Genomic DNA, 24,337 nt, shown 5'->3' with positions numbered 1-24,337 from the left:
AATCGACCTCGTATGCACCACTTGCGCTGGCAGCTCATTCCTCACCCTCATGACCCTCTGAATGAAGAAGTTTCCCCCCCATGTTCCCCTTAAAATTTTCACATTTCACCCTTAACCCATGACCTCTAGGGTAAACTCATCTCTGTTATTTCTTAACTCTATATTTCCTAACTCTAATTGGATAGATTTTTCTGAGACATCTCTCTCCAACAATGCATTGTTCTCCTTTATCAGTAACACAACTCTTCCTCCATTTTCCCTATCAATCTTTAACATTATTGATATTTAGATATCAATAATGTTCTTTTTTAATCATCTGAATCTTTTTTCTTTTTATCTTTTTTATCTCTTTTTATGCTCTTTTTTATTATTTTAATCTTTTTTTAACATCTTGTGTTATTAACCATGTAATGGTAAATGACAACTGTTGTTTGCTGGGGAAAATTAAAAAAATTGAGTGATCTGAACTTCAACAACCTTAAATTTAATAGAAATTAGCAAACAGAAGTTTTACTTTTATTTATTTAATGACTGTATAACAATCTTATCACTTTCATCTGTGGATGATTCCAACATCCTTACAGGCAGCAAGTCAGGATCCAGAAGATTCAATCTGTTTTGATTGGTAACCTGAATTCGACTTGACTGTTTATTTCTTTGTAGTTGCTTTAGTTTCTCAGAGGCTTTAGCTTCACTGTCCTTAGAGGTTTCACTTTCTAAAGAGTCACCTGATTGAAATAATGTTTCCATGAGGCTGTTTTTCTTGTCGTTCCTTGAAAGTGATGGAAAACAGTTCTCAGGTTTTGAACTTTGTCCATCCCCTACGTGTTGCCTCAGTTCATTCACCCGGCTGCAAAACTTCCCAAAGGATGGCTCGTAACTCCTGAATGAAGAGCCCAGATCCATCAACTCCTCATGTCCCGGCCTTTCTTGTCGTCTTTTGCTGTTATTTTGGGTCACGCATGACAGCTTGCAGACAGGAAGCCCTTTGTGGAGATTTTCAGTTTGCTCTGTGAACCTGTAACGTCTTCTGAGCCAAGAAGGAGCTCTACTGGAGCTGTCAGACAATGGAAAGGCCTCATCTATTTCCTTGATTATATTATCTAGTGGTGATTCATCTCTGGCTGTCTCAGCATTTTGCTGTTCTCCTTCCTTCATCGACATGGTCTCCTCCTGTTCCCCTGATTCTTTACTCTCAAGGGCTTCCTTCAAAATTTGGGCAGCTCGCTCTTTCTCCTGCTTTTCCCTTTTTTCCTTTTCCAGGTTTTCCAAGATATCTTTCTCGACCATCTCTTTCCATCTCTTCTCTGCCTGCTCATATTCTATTGAGAAAGAGGGGAAAAGCATAAATGAATTCACATTTGTAAGTGAATAGTTAAGGTTTTTGACATCTGTAATATTTAAGTGTTAACAACTTACAAACACCTGATGGCCAAATATGTAAGAGGAAGGTTTCTGTAATTTGTAGGGATATTATAGATATATAACTAGTGGTGTTCCACAGGAGTCTGTGTTGGGATCAATTTTTTTACATTATGTGTCAACAATTTGGATGATGGAATTGATGGCTTTGTTGCAAAGTTTGCAGACAATATGAAGATAGGTGGAGGGGCAAGTGGTTTTGAGGAAGTAGGGAGGCTACATAAGGACTTACACAGATTAGGAGAATGGGCATAGAAATGGCAAATGGAATACAGTGTGAGGAAGTGTATGGTTACCCACTTTGGTAGAAGAAGTGAAAGGGTTGACTATTTTCTAAATGGAAAGCAAGTATAACAATCTGAGGTGCTAAAGGACTTGGGAGTCCTTGTGCAGGATTCCTTAAAGGTTAATTTGCAGGTTGAGTCTGTGGTGAGGAAGGCAAATGCGATGTTAGCATTCATTTCAAGAGGACTAGAATATAAAAGCAAGGATGTAATGTTGAGGCTTTATAAAGCCCAGGTGAGGCCTCACTTGGAGTATTGTGAGCAGTTTTGGGCCCCTTATCTTAGAAAGGCTGAAACTGGAGCGGGTTCAAAGGAGGTTCACAAAAATGATTCCAGGTTTAATTGGCTTGTTATATAAAGAGCATTTGATGGCTCTAGTCCTGTAGTCACTGGAATTTAGAAGAATGAGGGCTGATGTAATTGAAACCTATCGAATGGTGAAAGGCTTTGATAAAGTGGATGTGGAGAGGATGTTTCCTATGAATTGAATTGAATTTCGGTTTATTGTCATTTAGAAAACACAACTGAAATGCAGTTAAAAAATTAAACAACGTTCCTTCAGAATGATATCACAAAAGCACATGACAAAACAGACTACACCAGAAAATCCACATAACGTTTGGCAATCCCCAAATCCAGAGTCCGGAGAGGCTGCTGCGTATTAATATCGCGCTACCATCTTAGTGCATTCCCCGGAAAGGAGCTCCAAATTCACCAGACAAAACAAGACTACCCAGACACACCAAGTCAGGAGACCAACTCTACCACCCAACAAAACAAAAACTAAAGCTACAAGACCTACACAAAACCACATAGTTACAACAGTGCAAACGATACCATAATTGATAAAAAAAAAACAGACCATGGGCACAGTAAAAATAGTCCAAAGATGTTAAAAGACTGTAAGTTTGAAAGAAACCACCACACAGTTTCCACAAGTCCTCAGGGTCCCGATAGACTCATTATCCCACGCAGGCAGCAGAAGGGAATACCCCTGCTAGGGACTTCCACGGTGCCACCGGACTCAGCCGTGCGAATATTTAAGACCAGAGAACACAGCCTCAGATTAGAGGGGTGTCCTTTTAGAATGGAGATGAAGAGGAATTTCTTTAGCCAGAGAATGGTGAATCTGTGGAATTTGTTGCCATAAGCAGCTGTGGAGGCCAAGTCTTTATCTATATTTAAGGCAGAAGTTGGTAGATTCTTGATTGGTCAGGGCATGGAGGGATACGGGGAGAATGCAGGAGATTGGGGCTGAAAGGAAAATGGATCAGCCATGATGAAATGGGAGAACAGATTCGATGGGCCAAATGGCCTAATTTTGCTCCTTTATCTTATGATCTTATACTTATTACTTTAAAAATGTATTTTAATCAGAATAAAAAATAAACATAGAAGAAAACTGTGCAAAAAACTTTTACATTTATGGTCGTCACACTCAGTAGTGTAAAAAAAAAGTTTAAAGAAAATAAACAAATATAGCTCCAGGTACTTTTGTGGCCCCGTTGGGGCGATACACTGATTTTGTTGTTCGAGGGCCTTTCTCACCCAATGTCATCCCTTCATGTGCTGTAGCAGAAGGAGTCCATACTGGGGCCCTTCCCCACCTAGATGCAATGATACTTTGCGATTATTATTGAAATTTGGAGCAGGTGTACGCCTCTCCACAGCACTACTACCCAATTCAATAGCACTGTACAGTTGGAGCGTAGGTACACCAGTATCACTCATATGTCAGCTCCAAATTCTTAGTTGCAATTCCTTACCTTTCAACTGAACTTGTCTTCACAAACATCTGTATTAGATTAGATGGGGAAGAAGATTCTAAAAAAAGCATCACCCACTGTGTCTAAAACTGCTTTTTGAATTTCACGCCTAATGTCTTTCTCTAACTTGAACACCCAACATCTCCTGTATTCCATAATTGTCTCTGCCAAAGGAGGTGTAACGTGCTCCTTCACTCCGCCAGCCTGCTGGTCACCCTTGGGAAAGGTGTAGCACCTGCTTAGCACCCCAGTCACCGTCACGTGAAATCATGGGAGCAGGTGGCGGATGGTCGTATGAGCAGCCGATACATATCACAAGCCCTGGTTATGCGACCACTGACACCAGGCAGGCAATCTCTGAAGAGTATTTATAAGAGATAAGACACTACTGAGAAGAAGTCAACAGCAAACCACTTCTGTATAAAAATTTGCAATAATCGTGGCCATGAGATCATGATCACCCATGTCATGACATGACTCATAATGATGATGAGGACATCCCGGTAATCCTTAGTGTACCCTGTCAAGCTTAATATATCTTTCCTAATGTTGTGCCCAAACTTGTCTCATAAATCCCTGAGGTAAAGGATGCATTCAGAAACTTCTCTGAATGGTGTACCCTTAGGAAGATTTGGTTGATGGGACAGGCAAAGAGAGGAGAGCAGCAGAGGCAGCTAAATGGTTGATCTCAGTTTTAAAGAGAAACTAAACCATGAGCTCCCACTGCTTATAGTTGGAGGTGAGATGGAGGAGAAGGTTAACCAAGTTGGAAAATATGGTTGGTACTGAAGTGGAGAAACCAGCAATTATCATTATATTCTGGAATATCTCGGAGTTTCAAGCAGATTGATCAGAGTTAGTTTAACCAGACTTGGAAATTAAATGTTTTAAAAAATGATGCATGATAATAAGCCTTCAAGTTTCTGTTTGTTCAACCGAGTAAAGTACTGGGGATGGATAAGCCGGGCTGCAGAGGAGAGTGAGTTTTACTGGGGACAGGTGGAGGTTGATCACAGTGGCAACTCCATAGGTCTGGAAGCCAAAGACTCAGCAGTTCACAATTTGAAAATGTTGCTAAAAGGTGGAAAACTTTTCAAGAAAGAGACATTTAAGGAATGGGGTTGAATGTGAGTGGAGAGGGACATAAGTAACTAGTTTGGGATGGCTTTATTTGTGACTGAGATGACGGAATAAGAGAGAATGTGAAAAATTACCATCTCAAGGGGTTGCTGCAACTGTGGATAGAGAAGTTGTGTGGAGGCCCAAGTTAATGGATGATTGGATGACAGAGAAGAGAGAACAAAAATGTGTTACATGTAAGCTAATTTTCAATTATCGTCATATTAATGATGTGTTCATCTAGAAGAAGATTATAGTTGGCAATAGACTTGGTCACGTGAACTGATGCTTTTGAGGAAAAGTTAGAGACACTATTGATCAATTGGACAAATGCACCAAATGGCACTGGCATGTTATTTCATGCTCGTTAATTATTACCATTTATTTATGTCTGTATTTACACAGTTTATTTACAGCAAACAGGTCCTGATGTTTACAGTTAATGTTCTATAGATTTGCTAAGTATGCCAGCTGTAAAAGAATCTCAGGGTTGTATGTGGTGACATATATGCATTCTGATAATACATTTTACTTTGAACTTTGAAATGAGACAAAGAGGGTAAATATATCTGCACAGTGGAAGTGTGCCCCTTGTCCCAGGGGGTAATCCTCATCCATTCCTCAATGGTTGATTCAATCATCATAAACATTGGCACAATTTTATGGAATGTTTCTTGTTAGAAAAACTTGCAGCTCATATTCTGGGATCCTGGCAACCGTACTTGGGCAGCTAGCCCTAATTTGTTACACTAATGGGACTGGTGGTTTTGCCACTGCCAACCTGATTTGTATCCATTGGCTCTAACTCAATGGCAGAAGAGGAAGGCCAAGACAAAGCTGGGAGCTGTGGTGGGTGCACAGACCTAACAGACTGAAGGAAAATCTGAGGCAAAAATACTGAGGGTAACCTTAATCTGCGAAACAGCTTTCCAGCTGAAGTTCTTGCCACGCTGCTCCTTGGTGGTGTCAGCCGATGTCACCTGAATTCAGATGAATGCAGCTCTATCAATAATAGTTCAGCAGCCGGGAACAAGATAGCAGTTGATAAGGTTGGACATTTATGCTTAAAAAGAGGCAACAGGAGATTTTAAATTCCAATTCTATACAATGATTTTTAATTATTTCATAAACATTTGTTGTTTTTGGATGTCAGTTTTCCAGTGTCAGGTAGAGATTCAAAGCCTGATATCCCTGCATAATATCCACAATTATATATGAGGAGTCTATGATTGATACAAGATGTAATTACAGAAATTTGATTTTTGATGATCCCCTGCTCCCCTGGAGGAGTAGAATTTCTATCTAATCACAGTTGAATAGACCATACCTTTCCCTTGAACCTGACCAAGAAATGTCACAAATGGCAAGCACACGAGGCCATGTGTAGAAGAAGGGAAAGCAGACCTCGTGTCCACAGGGTAAGAGGTGTCATGACAGGAAGCTGAGTAATTATGATAGGTGGGCAAAGCTCTAACTCCAAGAGAAAGGAGCAATATCAATCATTATCCATGCCCTTCTCTGACCATGACCTTCATTTCCATCAACCTGGAGGGATTGTGGAATACTCTCCCCCAAGTTGGCTACCTGCAAAAATATACTGCTTAACATTTCCTTCAAGATGGCATCTGAGTCATGGTCCTAAACAATGGGTCAACAACAGAAGAACCAATCTCAATTTTCTCACAAAATGACAGAGAAGCAGTTTCAGCGACAGGTTACTATCGATGCAATGCTCCTCAGACAGGATGAAGAGGTCAATACTCCCCAATGCCATTAGGCTTTACAATTCAACCGCCAGGACTTAAGAACTTTTTAAAAGCTATTATTAATGCTTTTTGAGATAATGATTTAGATGCATATCATATTTTTTACTGAGTTAAGTATTGTATGTAATTAGTTTTGCTACAACAAGTGTATGGGACATTGGAAAAAAGTTGAATTTCCCCATGGGGATGAATAAAGTATCTATCTATCTATCTATCTATCTATCCAAGACAAAGCGACAGGAGAAGACTGAAGCTTATGCTCAGTGATTGTTTGAATGTTCCCATATTCTCACATGCTTATGAATCCCTGCCCCATGACTGTGTCAAGGAGAAGACAGGATGGAGTGCATCAAATGCCTACAGAACCCCTGGGTAAGCAATGAAAAGACCATCTCATAAATTACCCACCCTCCTACCCTGTTAAACACATTCCACCCCACCTGTGGAAGAATTAGAGTCAACAAACCACTCATAAACAAGAGAAAATCTGCAGATGCTGGAAATCCAAGCAACACACACAAAATGCTGGAGGAACTCAGCAGGCCAGGCAGCATCTATGGAAAAGAGTACAGTCGACGTTTCAGGCCGAGACCCTTCAACAGGACTGGAGAAAATAGCTGAGGAGTAGATTTAAAAGGTGGGGGGGGGGGGGGGAGACGAAAGGGAAGCGCCAGGTGACAGGTGAAACCCGAAGGGGAGGGATGAAATAAAGAGCTGGGAAGTTGATTGGTGAAGGAGATACAAGGCTGGGGAGGGGGAATCTGATAGAAGGCCATGGAAGAACGAAACGTGGGGAGGAGCACCCGAGGGAGGTGATGGGTGAGCAAGGAGATAAGGTGAGAGAGGGAAAAGGGGATGGGGAATGGTGGATTGGGGGAGGGGGGGCATTACCGGAAATTTGAGAAATCTATGTTCATGCCATCAGGTTGGAGGCTACCTAGATGGAGTATAAGGTGTTGTTCCTCCAACCTGGTTGTGGCCTCATCATGACAGTGGAGGAGGCCATGGATACACATATCGGAATGGGAATGGGAGGTGGAATTAAAATGGGTGGCCACTATTTCTTTTTGAAACCACTATTTCTTTTGTAAGCATCCTCCCTAAGAAAATATGGCCTTAAAGAATTGCTTTGGGATATCTAAATGGAGTGATAAAAGTGAATTAATTTTTTGTCTTCACCTGGAGAAGTTGTGGAAATCAAAATGCAAACCATTATCATATTTTCTGGGAATGCCCCATTATCAAAGACTATTAGAGTGGGATACACAATGCCCTACAAGACATCTTTAAATGTGAAATACTCTTAGAAAGTAAGTATATTTTGGATATATACCTCAAGAATGGTTGAAAAGAGATAAATATTTAATGAATATGCTGCTGGTGGCTGGTAAAAAGACTCTTACTAGGAAATGGTTATCACAGGAGAGCCCAACTTTAAATACATGGATGGAAATTACAATGGACATTTACAAAATGGAGAAGATAACAGCATCTGTTAATCATAAGTTGGAACAATTTGATTCATACTGGGAAAAATGGTTTAACTACATAATGCCTCATAGGCCTGATTTTATTCTCACAAGTCAATGAATATGTTGTAAAAAAAGATCACTCCCTACTTGTACATAGTTTTCTCCTTTCGCTTGTTCTTTCTTTCCTCTCTTTTCTGTAAGTGTATATCTCAAATAAATATCATGTGGAGATTTGTGACATATATGACTATATGATATATATGTACAATATCTGAAATACATCTTACGGAAATGTTTGTTGATAATGAACAATGAAAAATAAATTACAAAAAAAATGTTTTTGTCTTCATTTTCATTCTTCTCTCCTCTCTCCAATATTGAAATAGTTACCTATAACATGTAGCATCAATACATTTCAATTATCTGAATAGGAGGGGTATGGAGGGCTATGGTCCAGTTGCAGGTTGATGGAACTAGGCAGAATAATAGATCGGTATGGAATAGATGGGCTGAAGGGTCTGTTTCTGTGCTGTGGTTCCCTATAACTTTTTATTATTCTACTTATGTGCCCATTCTTATAGCCTGATTATTATTGTGTTAAAATATTTTGCAATTATAAAACCAATCCTAAAGACTAATGTATTCCTACCACCTGAAATGCATTCAGCAAGAAGGGGTCAGGCACTTGTGAACGGCTGTTAGACTTGAAAGATGGTTAATAAGCCTCCACACCACCCCTGGAAAATTAACCGCTAGTAATAATAGACAATAAATGCATGTAACGTTCAGAAGAACAACAATTAGTGTCTATAGCAGCTTCTGTCTGCTTTTAAATGGGCAAATGACTTCAGGTTCAAATGTCCAGTAATTGCACAGGAAGACCAGTCTTCTTTAAATCAAAACATTTTTCTATTCATAACTCCGACTAATGATTTGAACTTACTGGTAAAGCACAACCGACAACACAGAAGATGCAATCGTTCTAATACATTTAAAAATATTTAAAGAGAAGCATTAACTAAAAATGCCATTGAGATATAATTCACTAATACAGGATCTGAACTGTAAAGGTTAACAATTTGTAATTTTCCATGTATTAACATTAGGTTGCAAGGTACAAATTTATAGCATTTACAGTTACTACAAATTGTGTGTTCTTGTCTGTTTATTTTTGTTGAGTATTGTCCTGGGTAAATTGGATAGTGGAATTTTTCTCCACTGATATTGCTCTCCATCTGACACCCGTTCCTTTTTCACCTGAGGCTTTTATTTCCCTGCAGTGAAGTAGTTTGCCCCCGTTTGGCTTCTCTCGCATAATTATCAGCGACACAATGAAAATCCCACGTGAAAGTTTCTGGGAATGAACACCCTATGATGCAACCTTTCTGAATTCAATTCTTTAACAACTGTAATTGCTTCCCATGTTATTTCCTATAGTTGCTTTCGGTGTAATCAGAATCAGAAACAGGTTTCATATCACAGGCCGTGTTGTGAAATTTGTTAGCATTGTGGCAGCAGTACATAATAATAGAGAGAGAAAAAAGCTGTGAATTGCAGTAAGTGTGTATCCAGTCACTATAAAAAGTATTCACCCCCTCCCCCAGAAGTTTTCCTGTTTTATTGTTTTGCAATATTGAATCTCAGTGGATTTAATATGGCTTTTTTTGGCACTGATCTTTCGTGTCAAAGTGAAAACAGATCTCTACAAAGTGATCTAATTTAATTACAAATATAAAACACAAAATAATCGATTGCATAAGTATTCATCCCCTTCAGGTCAGTATTTAGTCGATGCACCTTTGGCAGCAATTTAGCCTTGAGTCTGTGTGGATCAGTCTCTATCAGCTTTGCACATCTGGACACTGCAATTTTTCCCCATTCTTCTTTACAAAACTGCTCAAGCTCTGTCAGGTTGCATGCGGATCATGAGTGGAAAGCCTTTTTCAAGCCACAAATTCTCAATTAGATTGAGGTCTGGACTCTGACTTGGCCAGTCCAAGACATTAACTTTGTTGTTTCTAAGCCATTCCTGTGTAGCTTTGGCATTATGATTGGAAACCAGTGTCTCGCTGGAAAACAAATCTTTTCCCGAGTTGCAGTTCTCTTACAGACTGCATTAGGTTTTCCTCCAAGATTTCCCTGTATTTTGCTGTGTTTGTTTTACCTTCTACCTTCACAAGCCTTCCAGGGCCTGCTGTAGTGAAGCATCCCCACAGTATGATGCAGCCACCACCATGCTTCACAGTAGGGATGATGTTGTTTTGATGATGTGCACTGTTTAGTCTGATAGATTAAATGCTCAAGTTTGGTTTTATCAGACCCTAGAACCTTCTTCCAGCTGACTTCAGAGTCTCCCACATGCCTTCTGGCAAACTATAGCCGAGATTTCATGTGCGATTTTTTTCAGCAGTGACTTTCTCTTTGCCACTCTCCCATAAAGCTGTGACTGGTGAGGCACCCGGGCAACAGTTGTTGTACACACAGTCTCTCCCATCTCAGCCACTGAAGCTTGTAACTCCCCCAGAGTTGTCCCAGGTCTCTTGGTGGCCTCCCTCACTAGTCCCCTTCTTGCACAGTCACTCAGTTTTTGAGGACGGCCTGCTCTAGGCAGATTTACAGCTGATGCACCATCAATAACTCTCGGAGACGTGAGTCGAGATAGGCTTTTATTAGCTGGAAAAAAGCACTGTCAGCAGCAAGAGACCACCACACAACATCCTGGAGACTGAGGGAGGAGCAGTGCCTCCAATCGCCTTTATACAGGGGTCTGTGGGAGGAGCCACAGGAGCAGTCAGCAGAGGGGGCTTGTCCAGACAGGTATATGTAGTTCACCACAACAGCTGTGCCATATTCTTTCTATTTCTTGATGATTGACTTAACTGTACTCCAAGGGATATTCAGTGACTTGGAAATTTTCTTGTATTCTTTTCCTGTCTTGAACTGTTCAATAACCTTTTCATGGAGTTGCTTGGAGTGTTCTTTTGTCTTCAAGGTGTTTTTGCCAGGATACTGACTCACCAGCAGTTGGACCTTCCAGACACAGGCATAATTTTACTACAATCTTTACACAGGTGTAATTTTACTACACGTTTCCAAAAACAGATCTCCATTTAACCAAATTATGTGACTTCTAAATGATGATTTGGTGTGTCATATTAAAGGGGGCGAATACTTAGGCAATCAATTATTTTGTGTTGTATATTTGTAATTAATTTAGATCACTTTGTGGAGATCTGTTTCCCCTTTGACACAAAAGAGCCTTTTTCTATTGATCAGCATCAAAAAAGCCAAATTAAATCCACTGTGATTCAATGTTGTAAAACAGTAGAACATGAAAACGTCCAAGGGGGTGAATACTTTTTATAGGCACTGTGTATACTTACCGTCATTTGTAATTTTCTAATATAAAGCTCTTATATTACTGGCCAATTTTACAAATCTCTGCATTTACTTTGATCCTGTGCAGTAGTTCCACCCCCCCCCCCCCCATACCAGACGATGATGCACTTATACAGTTAGTGAGAATAAGTGTAAATGAACCATTCAACTTTAAAATGGACCAGATTTACCTTTTCTTAATTTCACTACCTCAGATTCTGTTTCATTGTCGTGCTTTATGAGTTGTATAATTGATCCTTTGTCTTCATCATCGACGTCTCTCAGAACCTCCCTCTGTTACGGGAATAGATCATCCAAACGTCAACAGAGCCACATTACATCTGATAATAATCAAAATGCAAATCAGAATGGTTACCTCACTGTGGATGGTCTTCTTCTCTAAGTTTGGAAGGACATTGTGTGGAGAAAAGGAATTGATGGGAGAAATATGTTCTTCAGTCTGTATTGCTTTGGCCATGTTTGCTGTGAAACAACAGACAACAATTAACGAAGCTGTGGAATCTGCCAAAGGCAAGATCAAAGCAAAATTTGCAGATATTAGCTTTTATTCTATCGCAACACATTCAAACAGCGCCAAGTCTTTCGCAATTTTGACAGAAGTGCAGCCAAACTCATTGGAAATCATACAGTGCCATATGTACCAGTATATATTGAACTTAAGTAGAACGCAGGGAAGACTAACATCAGCCCCTAAAAACTAGCTCAAAAATTATTTCAAATGCAAATAAGGACCAATTAAATAGCAGTAATTTTCATGCATCCATACAGGGAGCCATACAGAGCTACCAGAGGAAAGGGTTAAACAAGTACAAGAACAACTTATAGAAGATACTAGGGCAGGTCCATGGTAAGGAAAGATATTGAAGGATATGGGCCAAGTGCAGACAAATGGGACTAGATTGAATTGGCATCTTGATTAGCATGGGCCAGTTGGGCTGAAAGGCCTGTGACCACAGTGTAGGTCTCTATGACTCCACAACTGAGATATTTGACACAATATAATCTTAACTTTGTGCTCTGATGGTTCATTCTTGATAAATTGAAAAATGTAAAACTGTAACTGAGGAAAATCATCATCTATTAGGCAGAACATTTTTAAAGACACAGTAAAGGACTTATGGGATAATGGGATAAATAGGGGAATATAAAAGGATTCAGAAGCTAACTGTATGCCATGTAGTGATGGATTTGGTGGGTCAGTAAATTATTTATTGAACAGAATGTATCAAATGGTTTTCCTTCTTCCTAAAATTTTCTCTACATTCAATTCATGAGTTCCATAAATTCAGGAGCAAAATCGAGGTCTTATATTCAGTTACATTGCAAAACAAAAGCTTTGGATGATGGAAACCTGATATAAAAACAGAAAATACTGGAAATATTCAGCGGGTCAGGCAGCATATGTGAAGAGAGAAAAAAAGTTTGCGCTGCAGTTCAATGTCCACTCATGGTTTCAGGCGAACCACTCTCTCTCATACAGCACCGCCACCATTTGCATCATTCTGACTCGCATGGTCTTCAATCCGTGACAGATATTCCCCTAATGTTCTTTCCATCTTTCCTTCTTCGCTGCAACTTAAAATATGCTTAATTTCTAACTTTACTGATGAAAGTTCATTCAGTTGGAACAATTGGTTCTCATGCATTTTTTGTGATGTAACTTTGTCTGGTTGTTCCTGGGCACGTTCCTCCTCCTGACTGAATTAGGGTCAGTCCTCTCTCAATAGAAATGATCGGGAACGAATTATGCCTTGTATCCTTTACAAAGTTGGCATACTATAGATATCCTCAGCATTTGTAAATATTAAGATATTAAAAACAGATTATTCAATAAATGCTAAACATTTGCGGGCCTTTTGGTGGTGTAATGGGTCAAGCTGCAACCATTTTCATTCATAGGATTAAAATAAAATCTATTTTATTTCATGATTCTGCGTTTGCGTGTCTTTGGTCTGTGGTGGTGCAATGGCACCCCCTACTGCTCAACCGGTGAAGTACTGCAGCTGCACTAGATACACAACCCACCCATGAACTCCATTTTAATGCACAAGAGAAAGATGTCCGATTGTTTTCCCGCCCTTCCTGATAGCATCTCCATCTGTAAACCGAATGGTGTGTTGACTTCTATTTCTTCCCGTACCGCAGAGCTTCTGCTCCGACACCAGCGTTTTTCGCTGGATTAACCTTTGACGCTCAGAGCAAGCCCCGGTTTTCCCGTTTTAGCATAGGCGTAAACTGGTGAAGGTACTGTCCGCTCAGTTGTCTCTGATGTCTATTAGATTCTACGAGTGGTCTAATGGAGCACGGCATCTTTCCACATTTTCCCAGCACCCTGACTGGAAATCTCTCCCACACTAAACCCGTGTAGTGTTCAAGATTATCAGACCCCTTCAAATTTATGGGAGAAATCAACTTCTGAGAGAACAAGTACTGTAGAACTACTACTTTTAAATAATTGCTTAAATGAACTTTACATAAATATCCATGTGCTTGCCTGCATTTAACTGCAAGTGTGTGTGTGTGTGTGTGTGTGTGTATACATATGGCTTTATGTTTACATCTGTGTATGTTTTAGTCTTATAACTTTATTAAAAGAGTGCTGATGAAGGGTCTCGAACCGATGGGTCGACTGTACACTCTTTTCCCTAGATGCTGCCTGGCCTGCTGAGTTCCTTTAGCATTTTGTGTGTGTTACTTGGATTTCCAGCATCTGTAGATTTTAAAAACACAAACACGAGGAAATCTGCAGATGCTGGAAATTCAAGCAACACACACAAAATGCTGGTGGAACACAGCAGGCCGGGCAGCATCTGTAGGAAGAAGTACCCTTGGGTCTCGATCCGAAACGTCGACTGTGCTTCTTCCTATAGATGCTGCTTGGCCTGCTGCGTTCCACCAGCATTTTGTGTGTGTTATCTGCAGATTTTCTTTTGTTTGTGCTTTTAACTCATTTTATTTTGTAGATGTTGAATAGATAGTTGCTGCTGAGGGTGGAGCCTTGTCTATTTAGAACATAGAAGATTACAGCACAGTACAGGCCCTTTGGCCCATGACATCTGATCTTTTAACCTACTCTGAGATCAACCTAACCCTTTCCTCAACATAGCCTTCCATATTTCTGTGATCCATGTGTCTATCTAAGAGTCTCTTAAATCTCCCTAATGTATCTACCTCTACTACCAACCCCGACAGGGTGTTCCATGCACCCACCACTCTCAGTGTAAGACTTACCTCTGACATCACCCCTATCCGCTCTATCTATGTCCCTCTTGTGCACGTCCACCAAGCCATTCTGTCAGTGCAGCTGATTGGTCACACTGAGATAGCCAATACCCTGAGCTGATGTAGGTGGCTGTAACTGCAAGAAGCAGCCTGACCTAAAGGTTATCTCCGGGCAGCAGAGCATCTGCCCATAGCCAAGATTTCACAAATAGCACAGCATGTTGAATAAGGAAATGGGGTTAGACAATTAGCCTTACATTTGTTATAATGCAAAGCACAACTATTTATTAACTATTTTACATTTTGTTGGTTAACTAGGAGTCAAAGGTGCAAGCAATCTGAACGAAACAGTAAACTCTCTAATCTTCTTCATATACTGCCAGAGTAGCACACATAAAATGTGGGAAGAATTCAGCAGGTCAGGCAGCATCTATGGAGGAGGAACAAACAGTTAATGTTCAGGCTGAGACCCCTCATCAGGACATACACTGCTGGATCTCCTTTGATATTGCTCATTGAGGATTTTCGTAAATGGGTACTGAAGAGTTGAAGTAACTCCTATTTAAGTAATATTAAAATATATATTTATTGATATCAAGAGTACGAGAAGAGACACAAAACAATTTCTTACATACTTTATATATCTACCAGAGAACCTCTACCATCTGACATGTGAGATCCACCAGACAAAGCTGAACAGCTCAGCCTGGCTTTCCCTCACTGAAGTGTGGACAAGGTGATATGCTCAGTTGCCATTCTAATACTAACACCACACCGTTTTCCCCTCATTCATGGAACATGGACAGCACCAGCCAGCTTTTATTGTCCCAATTTGATTCTAATAAAGTGGCCACTGAGTGTAGATTTTTATCATGAATAAAAAACTCATTCTGAAATAGAAAAATCAGTAATTCCTTTAGCTGAGTGTCTTACCAGGCCTTTGACAGGACAAATAACTGAGTCTGTGAAGTAACTACATTGCTGCATTTGGACTGACATATTAGCCATCCCAGACAGGGACAGCAGATTTCCTTCTCTACAGTACGTGAGCAAACAGGATATCAGAGGATTGGGGAGATTGCTCCTCCTTATCCACAAGAGCTGCTCCAACAATCTCTAATCTGCTCCTATCTGGAATGCAGAAATCTAATTATAGAGTCATAGAGTGCTACACACAGAGAAACAGGCCCTTTGGCCCATCTAGTCAGTGCCAAATTATGACAACAGAGTCTTGCTAAGATGGGATTGACTTAAATCTTTCAACCTGCAGCCAAAAAAATTGGCTGTAGGCTTTTACATGGAATGTCTGGGGTAGGGTGGTAACATAGTGGCTTGAGTAAAACTATTACAGCACCAGTGACCTGGGTTCTATAACGCCATGGTCTTTAACGAGTTTGTATGTTTTACCTGTGACCACATGGGTTTCCTCTGGGTTGGTAGATCAATTAGTCATATGGGTGTAATTGGATAGCATGGGCTAATTAGGCTGCAAGGGGCTGATGCATGGCTGGATCTCTAAATAAATTTGTCTCTGAATAAATTTGTGGTTGCTCATCCAATTTTTAATTTTTAAGACCCACGTGTGTGTGCGTGCGTGCGCGGAAGGGGAGAGGGGTTAATACTGAGGCCATAATAGTGGGAATTTAACTCTTGGCCTTTTGATACAAAAGTAATGATACCATTAGCAACAAAGTCACAGTAACTCTGGTGCTGCAGTATTCCTTACAATGATTCTCAGTCAAATCAAAGTTTAGGTAAAAGGCTGTGATTGACTGCTACTGATCAATATGAATGCACCCAGGTTGATCTACCTTTATGTCTTGGTGATGATGAGTTATTCTTCGTGATCCGATTAGCATAGATATTCCGAGCTTCCAAGAGCCTTTCTTTCTCCTAAAAGATTTGAAAATTACTATCAGACATAAGCTCAGTATAATCATACGTATGCACTGTCATCTAGAAAGATGTTCTGTACACTTCAGAGTAAGCTATTTAAAAAAAAGGAGCCAAAGTCTTTCAATAGCAAAACATTCTTGTTCCTGTTTCCTGCAGAAAGGTTCTGAGTTTAGTTGGCCTCTGCTGGAGACAGTAAATTCAGATGTCACAGCTATGTAGGGTTAGTATGCCTTAAGGAAGAAGGATATTACAAGAGCAAACCAAATAATCTGCTATGGATTATCTTAGTGAATGATTAATATTCAATGTAGATCAAAAGAGCAAGCTGTCCACCATGCTGGTATGGCATAAGAAAACTCGTCACTGAGGAAGGGAGGGATTGTAAAAACCAGTATATGAATGAAAGGTACAGCTGAAAAATCATAAACTCAAGAGAGTCTGCGGATGCTGGAAATCCGGAACAACACTCACAAAATGCTCGGGGAATCCAGCAGGTCAGGCAGCATCTACGGAGAGGAACGAACAGTTGACATTTCGGTACCCTTCATTAGGGTAGACAAAGGGTCTTGGCCCGAAACAACAAAATGAAGGGTCTCGGCCTGAAAATGTCCACAAATGTGGCTTGGCTGTCTGGGCTTCTCCAGCATTTAGTTTGACATTTGAAAAATGTGTTTCCATTGATTTGCCTTAGAAACCATAAACTATCTTGATTGACATTTGCTTTCAGATTTGCCCCAGATGCTAAGTTTCACCAGTGTCAGAGGTCACGTTTAACAAATTTTCAAGAATAGTAATGCCACATCTAGGCAGTTCGCAGGATCCCGTTCCTGAGAACTCTTTGTAACCTGAAAAAACTGCAGTCAAAATTGCCAAGTACAATGTGAAGGAGAGAAAACAACTGTGACAAGTTCTTATTTGCAAAGTAAGTAAAGCTGGCAGCAAGACTATCTGCCAGTCTCTTGTACCAATGACAGTAGAAACATTTACTCCACACCAATATCCTATAACTGGAGTTAAAGTGAGGCAAAACTTCTCATGTGAAAGATACGCTGTGGATCTCTCTCTAAGGTAAATAAATGTGCTCGAGGTTATTTTTCACCTCCCGACCCCAACTTGACACAACGTGAACACAAGGAAATTTATTTCCTAGGAATAAAATTTCGCAGATAGGAAGACTGAACTGAGAACCTGGAAATTCTTTATATGGAGATTGTGATCTCTGCTTGTGAAATGTTGTGCACATTCCAGGACTGAAAGAGCATTTGATGGTTCTGGGCCTCTACTCACTGGAATTCAGAAGAATGAGGGGTGACCTCATTGAAACCTATCGAATGGTGAAGGGCCTCTATGGAGTTGTGCTTCCTATGGTGTTGGAGTCTAGGACTAAAGGGTACAGCTTCAGAATAGAGATGAAGAGGAATTTCTTTAGGCAGAGAGTGGTGAATCTGCGGAATTCATTGCCACAGCCAGCTGTGGAGGCCAAGTCAGAAGCTATATTTAAGGCAGAGGTTGATTTTTTTCTTGATTGATCAGGGCTTGAAGTGATATGGGGAGAAGGCAGGAGAACGGGGATGAGAGGAAAACTGGATCAGCCATGATGAAATGGCGGGGCAAACTCAATGGGCCAAATGGCCTAATTCTGCTCCGATATCCTATGGTTTTGTGATGTAAACGTAAGTCAAGAAGATCCTGGATTCCATCATTAGATGATCTTGAGTTAGCTCAGCTGAGAGAAAGATAATTTAACATAGACGGCACAGTAGCGGAACAGTTAGCACAAGTATATCTCGGGGCATCTCTGAGTCCAATTCCAGCACCGTTCTGTAATCAGCACATTTCCCTGCCTCATCAACACTGGACTCAGTCTCTCTGCAGACCAGTACTCCTCCTCTCAGTAAGAATCAAGGACAGCACCCTGTCTCTACCCATTAAAAAGCAGGAAATATGCAAGGATGGAATTAAATGTAAAATTATGCCTAACTTTTTTCAATGCTCTTTCGTACATCGACTGTGAAAGTTTTGTTTTGGTCACAGAAATAAATGTGTTATTATTGTCAACTTATTTTTCATTTTCAATCTCAGTTTTATTTCAGCTTTACACTTTGTATGACTACACTTTTGAAAGCGATTAACAAGAAAGCAATAATTTCAACAAATGCAGCTTTCTCATTTCAGTCAATTAGAATGATATTTCAACCCCTTTCTGTAATATTTCTAGGTCGCCTAACTCCTTAACCAAGTGAAACGGCATTTTTTATTAAGTGTTCACTGAGGTAAATTTCTTCTTTGATCCAGACTAGTGAAATTTGCAGCATTCTCAACTCAGAGTGTCAGGCTGCTCATTTCTGATATCTATGCTGGAATTAACATAAATAAAGCCTTCTGAGAAGAGGTGGAACAGTCTTATCCTAATATTATCACTCTTGTGACTTTAAGCTTCAGTTGCACACTAATGCTTACACCTATGCTGAAGTTTAAGGTGCTTAAACAGTCTGCTTGTTTGAAATTATATGAACTGTGTCCACAGCCCTTAATCTTTGCATCTATGCACTGGTATTGAAAATAGAAATGACCCTTGCCCCTGTCTTAACCTCCTTCCTTCAGCTCCAAAATGCTTTCCCATGCAGAACAGGGGATAAACTTGCCTATTCCTGCTCACTTTTGCAAAGAGAAATACTTGCACTCTTATCTGAAAAGGACCAATCACTGATACACTGTTAAAACCTCTTTAGTGTTAGGATTGTTAGCCGGGTTAAAATCACTTCCGCCTTCACCCCGTGGTAGCATTGTGGTTGTTACTGGACAACTAGCTTCTGATCAAACTACAGGATCAAATCCCAGCAAGGCAGCTGAGGGACTAAAATCAAGCAATCAGCTAATTCTGAAATTTAAAAAAAATTGGTCTCAGTAATGATGCACCATCAATAACTCTCTGAGACGTGAAGGCGACATATCGGCTTTTATTGGCTGGAAGAAAGAACAAGCAACAATTGACCACCATGCTACATCCTGGAGACTGAGGGCAGTGCTCAGGCCTCAATCGTCTTTATACCGGGGTCTGTGGGAGGAGCCACAGGAGCAGTCAGCAGGGGGGCGTGTCCAGACAGGTATATGTAGTTCACCACAAGTAATGGTGGCATAAAACTTCTGGATTGTTACATCATATTCAGAAGATAAAATCTGCTTCCTTATCCATCCTGCCTACATGTGATTTCAGATAAATGCTGTTGTCTCCCAACTGCACTCTGATAAAGCCATTAGAGCCCAGTCAGACTGTGGAAGTCTAATACATTTTGGACTTGCCAGCGATGTCCACAGAACATTTTACTTTTAAGCTGATATTATCCATCATAGGAACAGCAGAACTAACTCCTGGGTTAGGGAGTCCCTCGGCCGGTCAACAATGTAGCATACTGAGGCAAATCCAATAACTGCCCCTCAAGTTAAATTGGAAACTCCTGGAATGGTGGAAATGCGTATAACTAGCACAGTAGCATTTTACTGGGGTTCTGCAGAATTATGCTGGGTGACTAGAGAAACCCAGGAGAACCTCTGAAGTTATGTGGGACAATGTAAATGGACTCTCTTGCAAATTTAACTGTTTTAACATGGCATCCACAACCACACGCACACCAACATATCTAGAGCTGAAGCAACGCACACAAAATTCAGCAGGCCAGGCAGCATCTATGGAAAAGAGTAAACAGTGGATGTTTTGGGACGAGACCCTTCTTCAGGACTGGAAAGGAAGGGGGAAGATGGCAGAATAAAAAGGTGGGGGGAGGGGAAAGGGGCTCGCTGGAAATTGATAGATGAAGACAGGTGGGTGGCAAAGGTCAAGGACTGGAAATGAAAGAATCAGATAGGAGAGGACATGGGAGAAGAACTTGCCTATTACTTCCCCCTGGTCCCCTCCTCCTCTCCTGTCAAATTCTTCCCTCTCCAGCACTTGATCTTTCCCACCCCCCCCCCCCCCCGTGCCTTAATCTATCACCTTCCAGCTAGCCCCTTTCCCCTCCCCCCATCTTTTTGTTCTGGCATTTTCCACCTTCCTTCTCAGCCCTGATGAAGCATCTCGGCCCGAAACAGCCACTGTTTACTCCTTTCCATCGATGCTGCCTGGCCTGATGAGTTTCTCCAGCATTTCGTGTGTGTTGCTATGACTTCATTAGTATTGGGTTACTGAGCCATTAATTTGTCACTATTATCAAAATGTTCTATTCTAACTTCTGCTCATTCATTCAACCTTAAATGTTTTGAAGTTAAAATGATGACTAGTTTTCTACTGAACAATACTCTCTCTTCACCTCAGAGGACCAAATGGCTGGGAGATGATGATCTAATTAAGACAAATAGAGGCAGTCCCTGCTTTATGGCATTTCAGATAATGGAATTGAGCCCTGACAGAATTCACAAATCGCTACCAGTTTGCATAAGAAAAGTTTGCTCTTACAAAATTCATGTGGAAAAAAAAAGTAAACACACACAAAATATTTTTCAACTTTTTCGTTATTTCTTGATGCATTCAGAGACGATACAGCTTCATGTTACGGCAAACCGTGAGGCAGATTGTTTTCTAGGAACAAAATCCCGACCTCTCCCCACATAGTGCAGGGGTTGCCTGTATATAATTATGCAAAATAGGTGATGGTGTGGATTTCCTTCACTGTCGTGGTAGATTAAAAAGAACAGTGATCTTGAGAATGAAGTACAGATTCATAATTCATAATAATGTGTTGGTCAACTGGCTATTAGTGGAATACTAAGATTAGCTTCCTTATCTGTAAGGTGAGGAAATAAGCTCCTGCACTTCTCTGTAATCCAGTGGCCCTGCCATAAAAACTTAACTATGTCAGTAGAAAAATTATATCTCAGTTGAAATTTGGTTTCAATGACTTCCATCATATAGACTGGTCACAGCCTTTTTTCCCAGTAGAATAAATTCCCAGTGTTAAGTATTAATGCAAGTGATTTGATAAAAAAATGATGTCATATAATTCTATTTGGAAAAAAAAAGCTCACTGTCCTTTTGTAAAGATTACATGAGAAGAAGACTGCCTCCAACCAATTGTGAGCCAAGACGAGACGTGTAGGGTCATTCACTCTGGCTTTGCCAAAGGGCTATCCCATTTCAAAGATATCATACTGAGCAAAGACAGAGATCAGTTGCTGCAGAGATCTGAGCAGCTGACCCTGAGGAACGGGCATGTCACTTCACTTCTTAAGTAGAAACCAACTTTCTGAATTTACTTTATTTGCCATGTGGTTTCAAACTGAGATATGGAGGAACTCAAATACTGTGTAATATGACTTGTGGGAGTTTTACATTGTCCCATTAAATATTATCATTACATATAATTCAGAAAGGGCAGTAATCGGTGTCAAATGTACAGGCTAAGACGTTATAAAATAATCCGGTCAACTAACATTAATTATAATCTTATTGATGCAATACTAAGATAACGAGGAAAGTATAGGGGGGATGTCGGAGGTATGCTTTTACACGAGAGTGGAGGGTGCATGGAATACCCTGCCAGGGGTGGTGATAGAGACTGATACATTAGGGGCATCTGAGAAACTCTTAGATAGGCCTACGGATGACAGATAAATGGAGGGCTGTGAGGAGGGAAGGGTTAGATTGATCTTAATGGAGGTTAAAAGGTCGGCACAACTTTGTGCACTGAAGGGCCTGTACTGGTCTATGACGTTCGATGAAATTCTGCATCGTTCAGTGATCAGCTAGTGATCCTCCTTCTGAGGAATCTCTAATGAATTTCAATGGAAAGTTACCACTGGTGATGGTGGCATCATTGTTGGCCATAATGCCCAATAATTGGCCAACACATCTAGCTCAGGCTCAAACTTAAAAATGTGGTGTACTGACGTGCTGCTGACAACACCCTGGGTTAGCTGCGGAGAGCAGGGAGATGGACTTCGTGGTGGGAAGATGGCTTGGAGGCTGGTGATGGAGGAAGGAATGAAAAAGGATAAAGGTTAGAAAAATAAATGACACAACCGATTAAATTTGTTTCCCACTGCTTAAAAATCAGGCCTACTTTTTAAATATCACCACATAGTGCTTATAATAATTTTTTTAAATGTATTATGTTCTTTTCAACCACTTTGGTTGCAAGAACAGGAAAACAGATTATTATCTGAACGGTGGCCGATTAGGAAAAGGGGAGGTGCAACGAGTCCTGGGTATCATTGTACACCAGTCATTGAAGGTGGGCATGCAGGTACAGCAGGCGGTGAAAAAGGCAAATGGTATGTTGGCATTCATAGCAAAAGGATTTGAGTACAGGAGCAGGGAGGTTCTACTGCAGTTGTACAAGGCCTTGGTGAGACCACACCTAGAATATTGTGTGCAGTTTTGGTCCCCTAATCTGAGGAAAGACATTCTTGCCATAGAAGGAGTACAGAGAAGGTTCACTAGATTGAATCCTGGGATGGCAGGACTTTCATATGAAGAAAGACTGAATCGACTAGGCTTATACTCACTAGAATTTAGAAGATTGAGGGGGGATCTTATTGAAACGTATAAAATTCTAAAGGGATTGGACAGGCTAGATGCAGGAAGATTGTTTCCGATGTTGGGGAAGTCCAGAATGAGGAGTCACAGTTTAGGGATAAAGGGGAAGCCTTTTAGGACCGAGATGAGGAAAAACTTCTTCACACAGAGAGTGGTGAATCTGTGGAATTCTCTGCCACAGGAAACAGTTGAGGCCGGTTCATTGGCTATATTTAAGAGGAAGTTAGATATGGCCCTTGTGGCTAAAGGGATCAGGGGGTATGGAGAGAAAGCAGGTACAGGGTTCTGAGTTGGATGATCAGCCATGATCATACTGAATGGCAGTGCAGGCTCGAAGGGCCAAATGGCCTACCCCTGCACCTATTTTCTATGTTTCTATGTTCTTCTGATTTAAGGATGTGCTTCTGTTGCTCATTGTTGAATTGTTAAACAAATCAATCACTGGTCAATGGGTCAGTTAAAGCAATACCGTCAGCGTTTGGTTCAGAGCGCGTTGTTCCATTTCGAGCTTCTTTATCTGATCAAGTGCCTCTCGTGTCTTTCTGTGTTCTGCTGCCAGCTGATGATTGAAACTTTTACCTTTTAACTCCAGAATTCTCTCCAAGTCCTAAAGATACAGTGAAAAAAATAAGCACCTGCAGGAAAACCACAGGAATACTGCCATTCAGGACAACACTGTGTTCAGACAACCTTTACTTTCCTGAACTTCAGTCTCAACAGTGGAGTAAATCTACTGCCACATTCAGATCTGCAATCAATGGCCAATTATGCTTTACATGAGGAGAAGATTCACCGCCAGGCTCAAGGACACCCTCAACTCCACTGTTATAAAACTACGGAACAGACCTCTTGTACAATAAAATAGACTCGTGATCTTACAATCTACCATGACATGACCCTATCCAGATCATCAGAATCAGAATCAGAATCAGACTTTAATCACCAAGTACCTATGCACATATAAGGAATTTACTTCCGGCAGATGTTGTCTCTCTGCTCATAACAATAATAATGATAAATATAAATGAAAATATAGATTATACATACAGGTAGTGCAATCCAAGTAATAGTTAGCCGACAGTTAACCGGCAGTTAACTGTTCAGCAAAGTGACCGCAGTAGGGAAAAAACTTCTCCAGTGCCTATTAGTCTTAGTCTGGAGGGATCTGAAGCGCCTACCAGATGGAAGCAGATCATGCTCTCTTCTCACTGCTGCCATCAGGAAGGAGGTACGGGAACCTTAGGTACCACCCCATCAGGTTCAGGAACCGGAGTGGATAACTTCACTCACTCCAACACTGAACTGATTCAAACCTAGGCACTCACTTTCAAGAACTCTACAGCTCACGTTTGCAACGTTACTTATTTATTTATGTATTGTATTTGTAGGATTTGTTGCCTTCTGCACATTGGTTGTTTATCAATGGTCATTTATGTGCAGCTTTTCTTGGATTCTATGG

At 40.7% G+C, this 24,337-nt stretch overlaps 1 protein-coding gene across 4 annotated transcripts in view; it reads right to left on the bottom strand.

The window, feature by feature from the left end:
* Positions 1–345: 345 nt before the first annotated feature.
* The window catches only part of LOC140727273 (lebercilin-like protein), a 62,784-nt gene continuing 38,792 nt past the window's right edge, over positions 346–24,337 (bottom strand). The window contains exons 4-8 of one of the 4 annotated variants that reach the window (XM_073044535.1): positions 23,348–23,485; positions 16,262–16,343; positions 11,584–11,690; positions 11,399–11,501; positions 346–1,322 (exon numbers count right to left, since the gene is read on the bottom strand). In XM_073044535.1, coding sequence (XP_072900636.1) covers positions 517–1,322; positions 11,399–11,501; positions 11,584–11,690; positions 16,262–16,343; positions 23,348–23,485 — 1,236 coding nt within the window. In that variant the 3' untranslated portion in view covers positions 346–516. Of the gene's footprint in view, positions 1,323–11,398; positions 11,502–11,583; positions 11,691–16,261; positions 16,344–23,347; positions 23,486–24,337 lie in introns of those variants that run through there. The other 3 variants (XM_073044532.1, XM_073044534.1, XM_073044533.1) reach the window with 3 other exon arrangements.

This window comes from Hemitrygon akajei, chromosome 5 (genome assembly GCF_048418815.1).
Source record: "Hemitrygon akajei chromosome 5, sHemAka1.3, whole genome shotgun sequence".
Lineage (NCBI taxonomy): Eukaryota > Metazoa > Chordata > Chondrichthyes > Myliobatiformes > Dasyatidae > Hemitrygon > Hemitrygon akajei.
The sequence above is the reverse complement of the archived record's forward strand: the minus strand, read 5'-3'. Positions and strand labels throughout refer to the sequence as shown.